Consider the following 18,787-nt stretch of genomic DNA (forward strand, 5'->3'; position numbering starts at 1 on the left):
CTGCCCTCCGTCCCTCCCGCCTTGAGCCACCAGGGTACGGGTGGGAAGTTCCGCCCCGAGTGTGAACACCCCCGCGGCAGACCCCGCGCACAGAGGAGGCCCAGGCAAGGTGGTGGTGGTACGTCTGTTTATTGGCGCGGGCCCAAGCCGCGTGGGCGCGGGGGGCTGTCAAAGCGCCGCGATGCAGTCGGTGCCCGTGTACCCCGGCAGGCGCAGAGCGAACTTTCGGCGCACGTCGTCGGGCACGAACCTGCCGGCCACGAAGTGGTGGCGCCCGGAGAAGCGGCCGGCGCAGCGCTTGGGCGCCGCCAGCGACACGAGCACGTCGGGTCGTAGCCCGTCCTCGGCGTGGCTGCCGGTCTCTGGGTCCCAGCCTGAGGGAGGAAGGATGGGAGGCGGGGATCAGGAGCTGGGAGGGGTGCTGTCTCTCAGACAAGAGTACTGCCGGCCCACCACCCAATGCCCCTTCCCCATCAGACACAGCCTCTGCTCTGACACGTGAGTCTTGCTTGGTCTGACCTGCGTCCCGGTGAACTTGAGCCCCTGCCTCAGACCAATTTCTCCCCCTCCTAGGAGATGTTTCCCTCCCCCCTGACCAGAGCCTCTGCTCTCATACTTGTCTGCTTCTGCTCCCATCCTGCGACCCAGTCTTCCTCCTCCATCTGACTCAGCCTCTGCCTTCAGACTACATCATTTCTACCTGCTGCCGTTTCTCAGTCAGACCTCTGTGTCTGCCTTCTGACCTGGTGTCTGTCTCTCTACCTCCCTCCCTATCAATCCTGAGCTCCCCCACTTAAAGTCTCTTTCCACCTAGACTTCCCAGCCTTCTCTCTCTGACCAGATCCCCACTCTCTACTCAGAGAACAGGCTTGCCACCATCCTCAGGCAAGCCTCCCCCATCAGACCTGTCTCCTTGCCTCTGACAAGATGTGCCCCTGCTCCCAACTTGAGATGCATCCTCCTCCCTCTGACTAGAGACCCTTTCTTCTGACCTGACATCCCTGCCTTCATCCTCAGACTAGATCTTGCCTTTTGACTTGGCAGGACCCTGTCCTCTCCCTCACTGAGTCGTAGCCTCTGCCATCCCTCACATGAGCCTCCACCTTCAGACTAGGGACCTTGCCTTCTCTCCTACCTCTGACTTGTCTGGGGCCACTAACTAAAAGCCTCCTCCCTCTGACTTTAATGCTTCCTTCTCTGACCCTAGCCTCCACCCTCAGACAAGGGGCCACTAAAAACCCCTTCTTACCTAACAGGATGACCCTCTCTGTCCTAGGCTCTCTGTTCAGACGTGAGCATGAGGTCTGCCCCCTCAGACCAAGCAGCCCACCTCCTCTCTTAGGCACCACCCCCAGCTCTGTGGCATCCTGCTGCTATGACCCTGGGGTCCTGTAAGCCAGGAGAAGTCCCCCTGAGTCTGGCCGCCCCCATGGAGGGTCCGGCTGGCCAGCAGCTGTTTGTTCCGTCTGCCCGTTGCCTAATGGCTCCAGCAGGCATGGGGCGGCGGCCAGGATGGGCGAGGCCTTTGCCGAGTGAGCTCACGTCTGCCCAGGCGACTGGGCCAGGGTGGGCAGCAGGCACGCTGTACCGGGGGGAGGGGGAGGGGGCCCAGGATCACCTGGGCACCAGCCTGGGTATTTCCCAGCCGAGGGATGGACATGACCCTCAGCCTCGCCCGGAGTGCAGGACCCAGCCACGCTGGGGAAACTGAGGCTCAGAGTGAGCAGACAGGCTAGGACCACCCGAAGCCAGGGTACAGGGTCCTCCACCCAAGCCCCCCGGGTCCTCATGCCCCCCCTCCACCTGGCATGCCTGAGGGAATGTCCAGGCTCACGAGGGGGATGGACAGCAGCTTGAGCGTTGCCAGTGCACGCGTGCAGGGGCCCCCGACCTCGCCCAGCTCCACACTGGGGCCCAGCACGGCATCCACCACCAGCCTGTAGGCGTCGTTGATGAGCTGGACCTGGGAGGGCAGGCAGGGTCAGGGGGTGGCCTTGGGGCACTGTGCCCCACCACCCCAATCAGTTGCCACCCACGCTGACCTCCGTGGGCAGATAAGACAGGAAGGGGATGTCCATCTTCTCACACTGGGTAGTCAGGTCCCGGTGCAGCGGGTCCAGTGAGCGTGTGGGGTAGAAGATGGTTGGTTCGTACTCCTGCAGGGAGCGGGAAGGGGTGAGCCCAGGCCCCTCTCTGGGCCTCTGCCCCCAGATCTGGGTACAAGGCAGCAGACACGGCCTGGGGCAAGCCCTGGGCATATTCTGTAAACGGACATGCCTCAACCTCCCCCTGGGACACTAACAGGAGAAAGTGACTTATTTTTAGGGATGAGGTAGGAGTGTGACCCTAGGAGGCCGAGGGACTCCTTGCTACTCACAAACACCCGCAGGTGCCGGGCACAGACCAGCCCCACTGCCCCATTCTGCTCCGGGCCGCACACCACTAGCACCGTCCTCTGCTTCCGGGAGAGAGCAGGCAAAGGGAACACCTGGCGGGGGCACAGCAAAGGCAAAGGCATGGTGTTCGGGACTCCTTACTCCAGTGGGGAAACTGAGGCCTGGAGTAGAGGATGGGATGGGGCCCGGGCCTGGAGGCAAGAGGACAGGACTGGAGGAGAGGGGTTCTGGGTGAGGGGCGGGGCCTCTGGGGGCCTCAGTTTCCTTGCTGGAGACCTAGAGTCCTTGCCTCAGGCTCTGTCAAGCCCAAGCAGAAAAACGTGCCTCCCGCCACCACCCGAGCCCAGAGTGCGGTTTGTTTATTCTCGGCCTGAGTTGCAGACATTCTTCCACCTTTTTCCACTGCAGTGGCTGCCCCTCCCCCGCCCATGTTTCCAGTCCTCAGTCCCTCTCAGAGGCCCCAAAGTTGGGGGGGGTGGGGAGAGGAGGGGGGTATTTTTTCCAACCCGTCATGCCCTGTCTCTCTCCTTCTGTCCCTCTCCATTGGCCTCTGTCTTCACCTCCCTGTCTGTTTCTCTCAAAGGTTCTCTGTGTCTCTCCGCGTCTGTTTCTCGCTGGTCTCTGTCTTCGCCTCTGTGTCTCTTTCTCTCCACCTCTGTTATCTCTCTGACTCTCTGCGTCTCTGTGTATCTCCCTCTCTTTAATGCAGGAGCTAAGAGTCTCAGCCCTACCTGGATTCTGTGTGGCCTCAGCTCGCTCTCCTTCCCCCAGCCTCTATCAAATGGGAGTAACAATGGCTCTGACAGGCTCGTGGGGTCTCTACCAGACCCGGGGTGGCTCCAGGGGACCCGATTATACTCTAACCTCCAACCACACCGAGGGAACGTTATTTCCTTTTTGAGTCTCCTCCCCAGGACCTCAGCAAGGTCCTGACCCAACCTGGTCGTACCTATGACCACACCACACCATGCCCAGAGCCCTAGACACATAACCCAGTCAGGGAGAGTGATAACGTCCGGCTGGCTAGGACCGAGAAGCCTCTGGACAAACACAGAGCTTTCAATGCAAAAACTGGATGGCTGGTCACCAATGGCCAGCAGTGAGTTTACTACACTGGGTTTACTTTTGTGGCTTTGATTTTCATTGTTTTCTTTTCCACTGAGCATCTCACTCAGGATATGGTTCACTTGGAAATAGGAATATTTAAGTGAAAAAATGGAGTTCACGTAAAGAAAGACATTCACTTTTTTAAAAAGTATAATGAGAAGAAGAGGAAGAAGGGGAGGAAGAGGGAAAGGGTTACATGCTGGAGCCCTGACTCAATCGGGCACTTTTCTAAGCCGTTTGTGTTTATTAATTGGTGTCAGTTTATTACCCTTTCTCAGAGGAGGAAACTGAGGCCCCGTGTGGTTTGGCAACATGACACGAAACACTAGACAGTAGTATCGTCATTGCTATTATTCTTGCAGGCACTTCGAGGCCTGGGGATTTGCCTCAGAGCCAAACATAGCTCTACTTCCAAACCCCTGGGACCCTGTGCAGACGCCTCCCCACCTCTGGGCCTCAGCTCCCCAACCTGTGGCAGGGAGTTGTTTGGCGGTGCTCGGACTTCGGGAGCTGACGTCCCCTCTGCTCAAGACCCAGGAGGGGGCAGAGGCAGGTAGTCAAGGGCCCCAGACCCACCTCTGTGGTTGCCTCCACATCTCTGAGGAACCCCATCTCTGTCCTGATGCTCACCAACACCCTGGCCTGGGCCAGTGATGATCCTCTCTGACCTCCCTTTCCCCAGCTGCGTGATGGGCTGGGGTGGCCCCAAACAAAGAGGGGCTTCTTGGAGGCAGAAATGACCATCCTGGCCATGGGGGTCATGCAGCTTGGCCTCCATTCTGGTGAGCTGGCCATCTGGTTGGGGTCAAGGTTGAGGATCGGGGTCAGGTACCTTGGTCACAGCCACGGCACTAGCATGGCCGCACCACTCCACCAGCTGCTGCCGCCCGAAGCAATAATCTTCCAGCAGCTCCCGCTCCAGGGCAGCTGCCTCCGCGGTGCTGGGGGTTAGAGTGGGGAGAGATGCTCAGAGGCACAGAGAGACAGAGAGAAATACTTAGAGACAGAGACTCAACTGGGGCCAGAAATGTGCCACCAACGTTCCGAGCCAGGCCCGGATGCCACCCCCACCCCGTGCCCAAAGCCAAAGACCCTCCCTCAGTTTCCTTACTGCAGCGCACACAGCTGAATGGAAACTTGGCAGGCAGCGGGAGTTTTGAGCACAAGCCTGAGGCGCGGGAGCCCTCTGGTGGTAGAAGGAGCGCATGGCAGTGAGTGTTGGTTCTATTGTCCCAAAGTATGGGAGATAGAGCCTCACCCAGATGCTCCCAGCCCCCAAGATGGGAGGAACCCAGAGTGGGGAACAGAGCATGAAGGACTTAGTTGTTGGGGGCGATGTGTGGATTTCAGGCAGTGGAAACCACTGAAAGAATTCTAGGACTGGACTGGGGGTGCCTGGGGGCGGTGGGTTTTAAAGGCAGCAGAGGAGTTTGATGGCTCACATGGCGAGGTGGATGTGGGGCCTGCAGCTATGAGACTCACTGGTGATCCCTCTTCAGGGTCAGTGATAAAATTCAAATAACTGTGGCCAGAGAAATGGAGCCAAAGTGCTTGAGGTGAAGCTCAGCCCCCAGCTCGCTGAGTGACTGGGGTGCATCTCATCTCTTTTAGCCTTGCTTCCTCCTTTGCAAAAGAGAAGGCAGGACAGGTTAGATAATTTTCGAGCTCCAGCGCAAAATGCAGATGTGGGGCCCCTTGATCAATAATTATTAAGAATTTCAGATGGTGGTGTCAGGGCATTAAACCAAGTGTTGAGCCCTTTTAAGAGCAGGACCCAAGCTGGCCCTGGTTTAGGGGCCTTCCAAGGGGCATGGACTTGGTGGCTACAGAGAGGAAGAGCTGGCATCAAGGACTGGAAGATGTTCCTCACTCCAGAATCGGGCTAGAGCAGCTGGGCAGAGTCTATAGCCTGAGGCCAGCATCCGCTAGCCAGGACCCCTTCCAGCTGGGGCACAGCACCTGCCCCAGCTCAGCACACCCTACAGTGTAATGATAACAGTTAATATGATCATTATTATGATAATATTATTATTATTGTAAAAGAACCAGGCCCAGAAGAGTTGGAAGAACATATAACAACTCAAGAGAAATAAAACGGCGTGCCCAGAGTCCCGTAGGAAGCAAGTTGGAAAACTGAGCCTTCTACCCTTGGTGTCTGTCTCCAGAGCCACGGATGGGGTGTGAACAAAGCACAGGCAGACCTACAGATGGGCAGAGGTTTGTTGGGATGAATCCTGAGGTTCCTTTTCTTGATTCTGTGAGCGGGAAACCACAACCTTCTGGCCAATGTTGCAGCATCACCAGGCCACGCAGTAGGAGGGGTGGAGGTGGGAAGCGAGCACTGCTATGCGTTGGGGAGTCAGGGAGGGCTTCCTGGAGGAGCTGGCCTGGAGTGCTGTGGGAGGTAACCCAAGTGGCAAGAACAGTGAGGGCCAAGGCCCTGTGTGGAAATGAACTTGGCAGCTTCAAGGGACAGAAGAGAGTCAGAGCGAGTGAGGCTGAGAAACTTGGTCAGAAAGATACTTCAGGGTCCCACACAGATGGGGGAGGTGGAGACTTAGGGCAAGGCGACATGCGTTGTCAGCCCAGCAAGCAGAGCCAGATGCAACTCCCAGCTTGTCTGAGGCTGATGCTGCATGAGGGTGAAGGACCAGGTGGGGAAAAAGAGCTCACGGTGGGGCTAGATGAAGAGCACCCCCAGGGCAGGCCGGCCCAGCTCCTGGGAAAGAACGTGGAAGGCGCTTTAAGAATGTGGCTCACAGACATATATATACTACCAACTGTAAAATAGATAGCCAGTGGGAAGTTGTTGTATAACAAAGGGAGTTCAACTCGAGGATGGATGATGCCTTAGAGGAGTGCGACGGGGAGGGTGGGGGGGACTCGAGGGAGGGTGGGGGGGAGTCGAGGGACGGAGGGAATACGGGGATATGTGTATAAAAACAGATGATTGAACTTGGTGTACCCCCCAAAAAAATAATAAATAAATAAAATAATAAAAAAAAAAAAAGAAAAAGAATGTGGCTCATTCCTCTAGCTTCGTCTTGTGACAGCTCTGCTGCCCCCACAGGAGGGCTGGGGCAGGGTCAGCCATTCCTCCTCTTCACCCTCGGTTCCAAAGCTTTGGCCTCTGACCTCCACTCGGAACATTATCTTCCTGCCTGACCGGTCACTGGAGTGATAACGGGCACTCCAGAGGCAGAGGGCAGTCCAGGCTTAGGAGCCTGAAGGGGGCAGCTGCGCCGGGTTGGGGAGGGGATGGGGCAAAGCTGTCATGGGACTGGGGAGCGGTGCTCCGTTCATGAGGGTGCCCCTTGCTTCTCCAGACCTCAGCCCCCAGGTGAGAGGAGCTGTGAGGCCCCAGGCTTTGCCCACCAGCCCCAGAAGTGTCAAAATGCTCCGGGAGGGGGCTGTTCAGAGGTGAAGCTCTGAGGCCAGGGTGCCTGTGCCAGACACTCCCTGGTTTCTCAGCTCCATCTGCTTCTCTCCAACCCTCATGCCTCTGCCCACCAGCCCTTCCTCACTGCTCACCTGGCTGCCTACTGCACCCTCATCCCCCAAAACGCAACACAAGGCGAGGAGGCTTTGAAAACTTGAACACCAGATTTCACTACCCCCGTCCCAAACCTTCTCGTGGGTCCCCAGTCTTCAGAGACTATTCAAATGCCTCTGCATGCTTACGTGCCCCCCGTGGTGTCCCCCACCTCAGCCGTCTCTCCCCACGTTTCACTCCCACCCAGTACACAGCACCCCATCACTCCTCCGTGGGCATTTGACGGCCCACCGTCCCCCACACCAGGTGAAGTCACAGCTCCAGCTTCTAGAACATCTTCTTCCCCCTCCCTAGCATGTGCCGGCTCTCTAGCAGAGTCTGGACATCAGCCAGTCGCTGCGAGGTACCTGCCTGGAGAAGAGGGGCTGAGTGGACAGTGGGCAGGTGGCCGCACAAAGGGCTGTGGGGTCTGGTTCGCAGCGAGGTCCACAGCCCCGCTTGGGGACCCATGTCACAAGCGCTTAGAGGAGGACACAAGAGGATGACTTAGGACAAGGGGGAAGGCACAGCCACAGCTGCCAGACCCCAAATTCATCAGCCCACTGGCAAGCGGCCCATGTATTTAGAAATCGCTTTAGCCCTGGCTCAGCCAGTGGCTCCCCCGCCCAGGCTTCAGTTTTCTTCTCTGAACAAGGGGTTAGCAGCAGGTGCCCTATCAAAGAGGGTGTGAGCATTTGAGGAGCTAAAAGAGCTCAGCTCTTCCGGGCCGGGAGACAAGGGGCATGGGCTCCAGGGTCCCTGGGAAAGACGGAAAGGGGGGGTGGGCCCGGCTTAGGCTGTGGGGTGACGGCTGAGCACCAGCGGTGCTGATGAATAATTCATAAGGAGCGGGCCTGCTGCGGATGCCGTTTCCCTGGCAACGCAGCTCCGGAGGTGTTGGCAGCCGCAGGCTTAGTCTCTCCGGCGAAGTGCAGGGTGGGCCTCGGATTCTCCCCGCGCCCCCTCCCGGCCATGCCTCTGCCTCTGCCCTACAGTCCCTGGTCCCCCAGGCCCTCTTCCAGCCATGCCCCGGCCTCCGGTCCCTCTCCCGGGCTGACCTGAGGAAACACCGCTCCTCGGGCGCCTCCGCTAGGTCCGGGCCTGCCGCGCTGCTCATGGCGGAGGTGATCTGTGCACGCAGGCAGCCACCACTGCCACAGCCTTTTAAGTGCATCCCTGGGCAGAGGGGGGGGAGTCCTCTCCTCCCGCCCACCCTGCGTGTCCACCAATCAGGAGACGCCGCGAAGGCGCTGCGCACAGCCATTGGTCGGTAGGTGCAAGTGAACTTAACCCCACTGTGCCAGGGGTGGAGCTGCCTCATGGGATGGCGGGAATTCCAGAGCTGCGAATATTGGCAGGGAAAAAAAGTCTGGAGGGGCAGTGATGGGTCGGTTACCCCTGCTATGGGATCCTGGTCCGCATCCGCTGCGCCCCTCTCCACGCTGGTGCTCTTAGGCAGGTCACCCACCCACCCCATGCCCAGGTGGAGTAGCTCCCCAGTCTGCAGGGCTTGGCTGCTGACAAGCAGGGTTTCAACAAAGGTAGGAAAAAGTCCAGGCACATTTGGCAGCCAACGCTGGAGGGTGATCCTGGGGCCATCCCATCGGCATCTTCTGCTTAGTTCCTACATCTCCTGTGACATCCCCTAGCCCCCCACCCCCAATCACTCAGTCCCTGGGACACAGGCAGGTCAGTCTCCAGAGCATTTATTCTCTCCTGGTGGGGAGGGAGCGGGGGTCCAGTGGTCTGAGGGGTGCAGGCCCCTACGTGTACCACATGAAGCCATAGCTGGAGCTGAGAATCTCCTCGTTCATGCGCAGCCCGTAGAGCTCACCCATCATGGGGGCCACCCAGCGTGTCGTGTGGAACACAGACTCGCCCACCTGTGGGAACAGAAGGGTACGGGTGGGGGTGCAGCTAAGCCTTTAGGTCCATGCAGCCTGCTGGGACTCCCCGAGGCCTGGTAGCCACCGTGCCTATACCCAAAACTGCCTTCCCCTCCTCACACCTGGCACCCACTACCCCCTGCCCCAGGTTTTCAGTGGGCAGCTATGCTTTTGCAGTGGCCTAGACCCCTGTCCGCCCTGCTGAGGACCCACCTTCCAGTCCGGCACGTCCTTCATGATGATCGCCTCCTCCTCCAAGTTCTCCCGAAGCATCTGGAGAACCCTGCAGGGACAAGGCGGGAGGTGGGGGACAGGCCTGACCACCCCGAGGGGCCCCTGCCTGACACAGCGGCCAGACCTGGGCCTGCTCCATCTCCCCAACCCTGCACGTGCTGACCCCTCTTCTTTCCTTTCTTCCACTGGCAAACTCTTACTGTCCTCCTGCCCCAGCCCCAATGCCGCTGCTTCCAGAAACCTTTCCATTCTCCCTCATGGGTCTCTGCTACGAGTCAAGTTTGGGGCCCTCTCCAAAGACAACGGCAGCCCCTGGAGCCATGTACAAGGTCATGGCTGTCGGTCCCCATGTGCGTCCTGGACTTCTCCCGCGCCACAGGCTGCGGCACTCAGGCCTGTAACCTCCCGACGCCGGCTCCAGCGGCCCACCTCCGGTCCTTCTCTGCCTGAAACAGAGGCATCAGTGCAATGCGGGCCTCGAAGTCCTCGATCTGCAGGCGCCTGTGAAACCCCAAAACCGACACTCAGATCAGACCATGGCGGGGTGGGGGGCAGGATGAGGCCCTTGGACATGTATTTCCCTGGAAAGGGGTTTGGGAGAGAGGTAAGCAAGGGGGAAGGGCTTGGGCGGTGGGCTCTGCCCACCAGCAGCCTGAGATGGGGGGTGGGAGGGGATGCAGCTGGCACAGGCAGCGTCAGTCCACAAGACTGCTGGCTTCACACTTTCTTTTCAGTTCAAAACTTTTTTTAAATCCTAAAAATAGCCCAGGCCTGATGATTGCAGTGAACCGGGGGAACATTCATCATGGGGTTCTGGGCCTTACAAAACCACCTCCCTTTCATCTCAAAATAACCATGGGGGGCGAGCATCACGGGCAGCTCCTTTCTTCTGCCTGTTTTTCGGCATCTCCAAGCCACCAGCCCCGTCTGTGCTGGGGGAGAGTGGGGAGAGCGGTGCCCAGTGATGTGGCCCAGGGAGTGGCCTCTGGCCCTGTCCCCTCATCACCAGGAACCTCACGGTGGCACAAGGAAGGGTCTGGGTGAACTTCAGCCCCCACCGCAACCCTCCCACTCCCTCCCCATCCCCCAGGACCCAGGGTAGCAGCCCGCCTTCAGGCTGCTGCCCTCACCACAGTCACACACCGTAGTTAGGACTGTGTCCTCCTGGTCCTGCGTGTCCAGTGTGGGGGCCCTAGCATCCAGTACCCACCAGGTGCTCCTGAGTTCACTCAACAATGTTGAGCGCCCTCCACGAGCTGGGCCTTCTCCAGTACCACCCTTGCTGGGGGTGAGCAAGCTCAAGGTGGGTGCTAAGGACACAGAGTGGGAGAGGGTGGAGGGACCCAGCTAGCTGGGAGCCAATGAGAAGGAGCCACCTGGTGGGGTGCTGGGCAAGCTCACAGGCGGCCAGAGTCCACACTGAGGCCGTTGCAGACCTAGGCCCATCAGGCCCTGTATGGCTGGCCCAGCCATTGTCTTGCATGATCTGCTTTTTAAGCCCTTATATCATCATTGCTTGGTCACCGCCCAGAGACAAAAACCCACTACGAAGAGTGCATCCCGGCCCTGTCCCTCCAACTCCACCTCTGCCCGACGGGCCGTGCTAACCTGGACCCTTGGGTACTCAGCGGGCCTACCTGCGTTCGCGGTTCCACTTCATCATGCTCCAGTACCCGAAGAGCAAGGTCCCGATGCCCACGGCGAACATGCTGTAGCCTGTGGGCAGAGCGGGCGCCGCTCAGCACATGCACGTGGGACAGGCCACCTTGTCGTTTCTTCTCAAGCACAACCCACTCGTTGTGCAAATACTCCAGAAACACAAATGAGGGAGAAGGCAAAGGCCCTCACAAACCCGCTCCCAGAGGTGGCCAGTACCGTCTCTAATGCTTATTTTTTCAGACTACTTTTTGTCTCTGTGGAAAGTCCACAGGCCCCCTCCCTCACACACACACACACCCCCCACAGCTGTAGCCCACTCTTTATCCCATTCACTCGCTCTGCAGGCAGGGTACCAATCTGCTAGGCTGCCGAGGCTGCAACACCTCTGCCCCCACACACGCCAGGGTTCCTGGAAGGCACAGGCCAGGCAGAGGCTATGGGAAGGCCCGAGGGCCTAAATGCTTATGGTTGGGTGGCCCTGACCCCACCACTGACTAGAAGGTTGTTTGGTTCCCTCCAGCCAGCTGGTCCCCGTGGGGAAGGACGGTGTCCACGCTGGGTCCTAGCTCCATGGAGGTCCCGGCTGCCTGGGCCACCTCCCTGTGTGCTGCCCACAGGGGGTTGGATGGGGCTGCTGGAGACAGGCAGTGCCCTACAGGGGCTGCCCAGCCACCCCCTGGGCTCCCAGGGAGCTGCTGCCTCCTGGCCCAGTGGGGTTGAGCCTGCTTCCCAGGACCCCAGGAGACAGAGGCCAAAATGAATATTTACTGAGTACCCGTGGGCACCTGCGCTGTAATTCTGACTGACAGGCTGTGGGCCTGCTGGGGTCTTCAGAGTGGTCTGGACACCTGGGGCCTGGCTGGGGCCTGGCTGGGGCTGGCTCGTTCCACACCCCCTCATCTTTCAAGCCTCAGTCTCTCCTCTGGACAGAACTCATGATTGCTGAGATGTATTGGCAAACTCAGCCAGATGGAGCTCCATTTAACACCTAGTAAAGGACCGACAAATGGGAGGGAGTAAAGCCACTCCCTAGGCCTCGTGGGGGGACGAAGTGGGGGCTCTTTCTTCTTCAGCTCGGCTCCAGCACAAGGCTCATTTGGCACCTCTGTTGGACCCAGAGATACCAGAGATAAATGAGAAACTGACTCAACTTTTTACACCTTTAGTTCAACCTGTTAAAAACAGAGCTCAAGCTAAGACACTTCCACGTTTGGGGGACAAGGTAGCGAGAGCATCCTGCTTCCTGTGCTCAGAAGTAGGACCTCTCCTGAGAGGCCTGAGTGCCGAGGACCAGCTCCCAGTGCATGCGTGGCTCTTACACAATGGCTGACCACCTGCGTTGGGCACTTGACATTCTTTCCATTGGTGGGAGTGTTTCATCAGGGCTGCCCATTCGTTGCAACAACTGCAGGGAGGCCCAGGGGCTTCTTTTTCTGACCCAGCCTCACGGAACAGACTGAGAGACTGTCCTCGTGAGGCCCTCTTGCCCTCAATATTGGGCACCCATGTGAGGGCCCATCTGTAAGATAAATTCCAAGACTAAGGTAAGGTGGCCTTTAAGATGATGCACCTCTAACTCATCTATTCCTCACAGTGGTGAGGCCAAGGCCCCAGGCCCTCAGCGGGTGTCTGTGCCTCCAGAGCTGCTAATCTGGTGGGAGAGGCCAACAAGGGGCATGCCCAGAAGGGGGTGCGGGCCACGCGTAAAGAAGACCTAAATAAATAGAAATGCATCCTGTATTCATGGATGGGAACTTGTTCAGATAGCAGGACTCTCCAAATTGAGGTACGGATTCAACAGTCCCCATCAAAATCCCAACCTTCCCCCCCACAGTCCCACAGAGACAGACAAACACATCATGAAATTCATATGGAAATGCAAGGGACCGGAAGAGCTGAAGCAGTTCTGAAAAAGAAAAACAAAGTTGAAGGACGCTTCAAACTTACCACGCAGCTGTGTGTACAAGACAGTGGGCACTGGCATAAGGACAGACATGTACATCGATGGAACAGAGCTGAGACCAGAAATAAACCCTCACATTTATGGTCAATTGATTTTGGACAAGGGTGCCAAGATATCTCAATAGGAAAAGAACAGTCTTTTCAGCAAATCAGACAACTGGATAGCCACATGCAAAAAAATAAAGTGTGCTCCTTCCTCCCTCCATACACAAAAATTAACTCAAAATGTATCAAAGACCTCAATGTACTAAGAGCTAAAATACAAAACTCTTAGAAAACAGAGAAGTCATTCTCTGTGACTTTGAATAAGACAATGGTTTCTTAGACTTGACACCAGAAGCACAAGTGACAAAAGAAAAATTAGAATTGGACTTCACTGAAACTTAAAACTTTAGTGCTGCAAAGGACACCACCAATGAGCTGAAAAGAGAACCCACGGAACAGAAGAAAGTATTTGCAGGGACTTTCCTGGTGGTGCGGTGGTTGAGAATTCCCTGCCAATGCAGGAGACATGGGTTCAATCCCTGGTCCAGGAAGATCCCACATGCCACGGAGCAACTAAGCCCGTGCACCACAACTACTGAGCCTGCGCTCTAGAGCCCACAATTAGTGAAGCTCACGCACCTAGAGCCTGTGCTCCGCAACAAGAGAAGACACAGCAATAAGAAGCTCGAACACCACAACAAAGAGTAGCCCCCGCCTGCCCCAACTAGAGAAAGCTCATGTGCAGCAAGGAAGACCCAATGCAGCCAATAAATTAATAAATAAATAAATTTATTTAAAAAAAAAATATTTGCAAATCATGTATCTGATAAGGGAATGGTATCCAAAATATATAAAGAACTCTTAAAACTCAATAAAAAATTATTAGCTACCCAATTAAAACATGTGTAAAGGGGACTTCCCTGGTGGCACAGTGGTTGAGAATCCACCTGCCAATGCAGGGGACATGGGTTCAATCCCCGGTCCAGGAAGATCCCACATGCCGTGGAGCAACTAAGCCCGTGCGCCACAACTACTGAACCTGCACTCCAGAGCCCGTGAGCCACAACAAAAGAAGCCACCACAATGAGAAGCCCGCTCACTGCAATGAAGAACAGCCCCCACTCGCCACAACTAGAGAAAGCTCACGCACAGCAACGAAGACCTAACACAGCCAATAAATAAATGAATAAATTTATTTATTTAAAAAATGTGTAAAGGATTTGAATAGAAATTCCTTCAAGGAAGCTATAAAAATGGCCAATAAACATATGCAAAGATGTTCAACATCGTTAGTCCCGAGGGAAATGCAAATCAAAAACCACACTAGATACCAATTCACACCTACTAGGATGGCTAAAAAATTTTTAAATGGAAAATAATTAGTGTTGTCTAGATGCAGAGAAATTTGAACTCCCATACTTTGCAGGGGGGAATGTAAAATGGTACAGCCAATTCGGAAAACAGTTTGGCAGTTCCGCAAAATGTTAAGTGTGGAGTTAAGTACCACGACCTAGCAATTCCACTCCATCTAAGAGAAAGGAAACGTTATGTTCACACAGAAACCTGTACAAGAATGTTCACAGCAGCCCTGTTCTTAACAGCCAAAAGGTGGACACAACTCAAACGTCCATCAGGTGGTAAATGGACACACAAACTGTGGTCCATCCATACAAGGACCTTATTCAGCCATAAAAAAGAATGAAGCACTGAAACATACTATAACATAAACATTAAAAACGTGCAGAGAAAAGTCAGACACAAAAAGGACACATAGTGAATGATGCCATTTATATGAGAGGCAAATCCACAGAGACAGAAAGCAGATTAGTGGTTGTCAGGGGCTGGGAGAGAATGTGGAGTGATGCTAATATGGGTACAGGATTGGGGAGGGGGGTGATGAACATGTTGTAAATTTAGATCATGGAAGTGGTTGCACAACTGTGAACAGACTAAAAATCGGTGATTTGCACATATGAAATGGGTGAATTATATGGTATGGCATGTGAATCTTAATAAAAATGTTAAAGATACCAGAAAAAAAGAAAGGGCCACTGGCTGGGTGCAGCAGGGAGTGGAGAGAGGAGAGCTGGGTAAGAAAGATGAGGGGAAAAGGTGGGGGTAGTAGTCACTTTGGTAGCAGCGTGGATTAAAGGTGGCCTGAGCCAGCTTGGCATGTCTGGAATGCTGGCAATGACTGGTCCAGATAGAGAAAAGGGGAGTGGGTGCCAGACTTGCGGCCACAATGCCTTGACAAGAGCAAGACTGATTGGGAGAGGGCAGCTGTGGGTGAGGCTGAAGGACAGAGGATGAGGGCAGGGTACAGGATAGCGTGTAGGGCCTTTGCATTGACTGTTCCCTCTGCCTGGGGAACTCCTTTGCAGAGAGGTCCTTTTGTCCATTCTGGCCCAAGCAAGCCCCAGTTATCCTGGGCCTCAGTACTGGCCACAATGGGAAATTATGGAATGATGTGCCTGTCTCGTCAGCAAAACAGTGAGCTCCTCAGGACACAGCCCAGCCCCATGGACACACTCAACAAACAACTACTAAATGCAGGTACAGAAACAAAGACCACACCCCCAGAAACGGTTATATCCCTCACCTCTCCTCAGCAAGGAAAGACTGGGGGGTGGGGGGAGGTCAGGTCTATATGTGCTACAGCGAAAGTTGGTGTAAAGGGCTGTGATTAGGAGACCCAACCCCAGTCAGTGGTATTTAAGGCACACAGAAGGCACTGCTGTGTTATGCACTGGAAGAGGACTGGAATACAGGCCACATTTGTGACTTAAAAATAAAAGAGATGCTAACTGTGGGAAGCCCAAGGAGACCCAAGGGCTGGGGTCCTTCTGCAGCCTGGTCTGGATACAGGTCACAAAAATATACATGTATAAGCAGACCTCATGCCACACACCCTAGGAGTGCACTGGCCTGGGTGTTAAGAAGAGACTCAGATGGCATTATATTCCCCGAAACTAGGAATGAGTCAAGTGCCCCAGTGGTGCCAAATCTAGCCTAAAACCTGTTTTTGTATGCCCCTCAGGCTAAGAACACTTTTAGATTTGTAAAGTTGTAAAAAAAAAAAAAGCAGCAACAGTGGATAAAGACCACCTGGCCAAGAAAGCACAAAATATTTATCTGGCTCTTTACGCAAAAAGTTTGCCAACCTTTGTTCCAGACTACAAAAAAGCCAAGAAGGGGCAGGGAAGGGCTTGAGTTTTCACCAGCCATTAACTTTTCTACTGTCTGACTTATAACTTTTTTTTTAAACCATGACCATGAAGTTTTTTTTTTTTTGCAATTGAGGCATAATTTGCATAACATATACAGGGTTAAACTTAGCAAAGTATTCATTCTTAACTTACTTTACACTTTTTGTATTTCTCTCTTAACTTTAGGTAAGTTAAGGGCGCCTTTAACTCTCTCTCTTACATTTTTTTGTGTTGAACCTAACAAAAATTTCTGAAACGTTACTTAGAGCCCTTGACAATTTTAAGAATACATAATCCTGGGATATCCTGCACGTGGGGGCCACCAGTGAGGAACCACTGCACAATTTTTTGTTTGTTTTTTGTTTTTTTCCCAGAACATCTTTTAAATTCCCTCGGTATTCCGGGTTGCGGCCTCAGCTTTGCTCTGGGTGGCCCTGTGGGGAGGTAGCATCCTCTCTCGGGCCTCAGTTTTCCCCACCTGTGAAACGGGCAAGTGGCGGAAGGCTCGCGGCGCGGGCTAAATTAATCTCCGTTTAATCAATTGTAAAATGGGAATAACTAACGGGACCAAGCTGCTGGGCTGTTACGAGAAGGAAGCAAAGGGCTTAGTAAACGCTCGACAAACTGCAGCAGTTGTCGTTACTGTTAGTACTGAAGCTGTTGGGGATCCCGGGGCTCCGCCTCCCGTCATATGGCCAGGGAAACTGAGGCCCGCCAGACTCCCCGGCGTCCCGACCCCGCCGCGGCGCCCAGAAGGCCCAGACCCCGACACCTCGGCGCAGGGCGACACTGACCCGACAGTCCCCGACGCGGGAGGTTCCGCTTGTAGTCGATAGGGCCGTAGCCCCCCAGCGGGGGCATGTCCTGCTTCACCTTCGACGCCGCCATGCTTACAGGACCTTGCACTTCCGGTCGCGGGAGGAAGTTGCGCAAAGGCGATCGACGCCATGAGGAGTGTGGCGGAAGCAGCCGCGCAGGTCTCGGACCCGGCTGGGAACTTAGGGTTCTGGTGCACCTATTCCAGTGAGTGGGGAGAGCTCCGATAGCTAGGCCTGGGATCGACTGCACGCCCCACCTGCGGCCGAAGAGTCCTTATTTTCTCTTCTCTCAGATGGGGCGTGGCTCAGTCGGTGTCAAAGCCTGCAGCCCGTCCTTGCACCAAAGGACCACCCATTCACCTGCCTTCTGGGGCGATGTGCAGGCCAGTTAGAAACCCCAGGCTCCCGAGGGAGCCAGGTCTCTTTCCCATTTTCTCCCTCTCGGGGGACCTTGCGGGCAGCCCAGGGCTGTACAGGGTCAGGGCTGAGTACATGAAGCTGGGGGACGGCTGCTGCTCAGATTCGGACTCATGAAGAGCCGCCCCAATCCCAGGCACGGATTCCACTCCCGGTGGTGGTCTGGACGCCTTGCTAGTGTCCTCTCATCGGGAACTGGACCATTCAGAGCGATTATGAGTCACAAAGCCCTAGCGCCTTGGGGAGGGGGACGGGCACCACGGGGCGGAGTCTGGACCCCCACCCCTCACCCGGAGGCGGGGTGACGCCCGCGGTCACTTCACAAGGCAGAAATTGTTACCTGGGCAATAAAGGGCACCGCGGCGGCGGGGGCCCGGGAGTGGGCACATGGGGGTGCGGGGGTGCAGGTGCCAAGCGCCATGGGTTAGGCCCGAGATCGGAGTCCGGCCGCCCCCCGACAGCAGCCGCCTCCTGCGCCCCACGCGCCCCAGGCGCCACCATGTCGGGCGACAAACTTCTGAGCGAACTCGGCTATAAGCTGGGCCGCACGATAGGTGAAGGAAGTTACTCCAAGGTGAAGATGGCCACGTCCAAGAAATACAAGGGCACGGTGGCCATCAAGGTGGTGGACCGGCGGCGTGCGCCGCCCGACTTCGTCAACAAGTTCCTGCCACGCGAGCTGTCCATCCTTCGGGGCGTGCGGCACCCGCACATCGTGCACGTCTTCGAGTTCATCGAGGTGTGCAACGGGAAGCTGTACATCGTGATGGAGGCGGCCGCCACCGACCTACTGCAGGCCGTGCAGCGAAATGGGCGTATTCCCGGGGGACAGGCGCGCGACCTCTTCACGCAGATCGCCGGTGCTGTGCGCTACCTGCACGACCACCACCTGGTGCACCGCGACCTCAAGTGCGAAAACGTGCTGCTGAGCCCCGATGAGCGCCGTGTCAAGCTCACCGACTTCGGCTTCGGCCGTCAAGCACACGGCTACCCCGACCTGAGCACCACCTACTGCGGCTCGGCCGCCTACGCGTCGCCCGAGGTACTCCTGGGCATCCCCTACGACCCCAAGAAGTACGACGTGTGGAGCCTGGGCGTCGTGCTCTACGTCATGGTCACCGGGTGTATGCCCTTCGACGACTCCGACATCGCCGGCCTGCCCCGGCGCCAGAAGCGCGGCGTTCTCTACCCCGACGGCCTCGAGCTGTCTGAGCGCTGCAAGGCCCTCATCGCCGAGCTGCTGCAGTTCAGCCCGTCGGCCAGGCCCTCCGCGGGCCAAGTAGCGCGCAACAGCTGGCTGCGCGCGGGGGACTCCGGCTAGAAGCCGGGGTTCCCACAGTTCCCGCCGCCCCGAGCACTGCGCAAGCGCAGCGCACGCGCAAGAAGCGCGCTTCCGGGGTTCCGGGAAGCCGCCGCGCGCCGCTGTGCACGCGCCCTTCCCCCTTCCCCACTTCTTCGACGTGGGGTGCCGCAGTCGCCCCTGTTTGGAACTCAGCTCCTACCCCACGATCCCAAGAGCAGGAGGGCGCATGCGCTTCCTCTGTTCCCCGAGAGAAGGCCCCGGGAGGGGGCGGGAGGAGAGGAG

General features: G+C 56.3%; 3 protein-coding genes across 4 annotated transcripts; 1 reads left to right on the forward strand and 2 right to left on the reverse strand.

Moving 5' to 3' along the window:
• Positions 1-168: 168 nt before the first annotated feature.
• On the reverse strand, positions 169-8,480 carry YJEFN3 (YjeF N-terminal domain containing 3). Its single transcript, XM_057709825.1, has 6 exons — positions 8,094-8,480; positions 4,336-4,444; positions 2,378-2,488; positions 2,043-2,156; positions 1,813-1,963; positions 169-374 (listed from the first exon to the last, which is right to left on the reverse strand). Exons 1-6 carry the CDS (start codon positions 8,354-8,356, stop codon positions 169-171), a joined length of 954 nt encoding a protein of 317 aa, XP_057565808.1. The 5' UTR covers positions 8,357-8,480.
• A 245-nt stretch (positions 8,481-8,725) lies between these two features.
• Positions 8,726-17,775, reverse strand: NDUFA13 (NADH:ubiquinone oxidoreductase subunit A13). Of its 2 annotated transcripts, XM_057709824.1 has the most exons (6): positions 17,543-17,775; positions 16,762-16,982; positions 10,793-10,871; positions 9,585-9,656; positions 9,135-9,204; positions 8,726-8,918 (listed from the first exon to the last, which is right to left on the reverse strand). In XM_057709824.1, exons 1-6 carry the CDS (start codon positions 17,621-17,623, stop codon positions 8,866-8,868), a joined length of 576 nt encoding a protein of 191 aa, XP_057565807.1. In that variant the 5' UTR covers positions 17,624-17,775; the 3' UTR covers positions 8,726-8,865. The 2 variants fall into 2 exon arrangements, with proteins under 2 accessions (XP_057565807.1, XP_057565806.1); XM_057709823.1 differs by lacking the exon at positions 17,543-17,775 and having other exon boundaries at positions 16,762-16,956.
• TSSK6 (testis specific serine kinase 6) lies at positions 17,462-18,612 on the forward strand. Its single transcript, XM_057709822.1, has one exon. The coding sequence runs from the start codon at positions 17,702-17,704 to the stop codon at positions 18,521-18,523; it is 822 nt and encodes a 273-aa protein (XP_057565805.1). The 5' UTR covers positions 17,462-17,701; the 3' UTR covers positions 18,524-18,612.
• The last annotated feature ends 175 nt before the right edge of the window (positions 18,613-18,787 follow it).

This window comes from Hippopotamus amphibius, chromosome 15 (genome assembly GCF_030028045.1).
Source record: "Hippopotamus amphibius kiboko isolate mHipAmp2 chromosome 15, mHipAmp2.hap2, whole genome shotgun sequence".
NCBI classification, from domain to species: Eukaryota; Metazoa; Chordata; class Mammalia; order Artiodactyla; family Hippopotamidae; genus Hippopotamus; species Hippopotamus amphibius.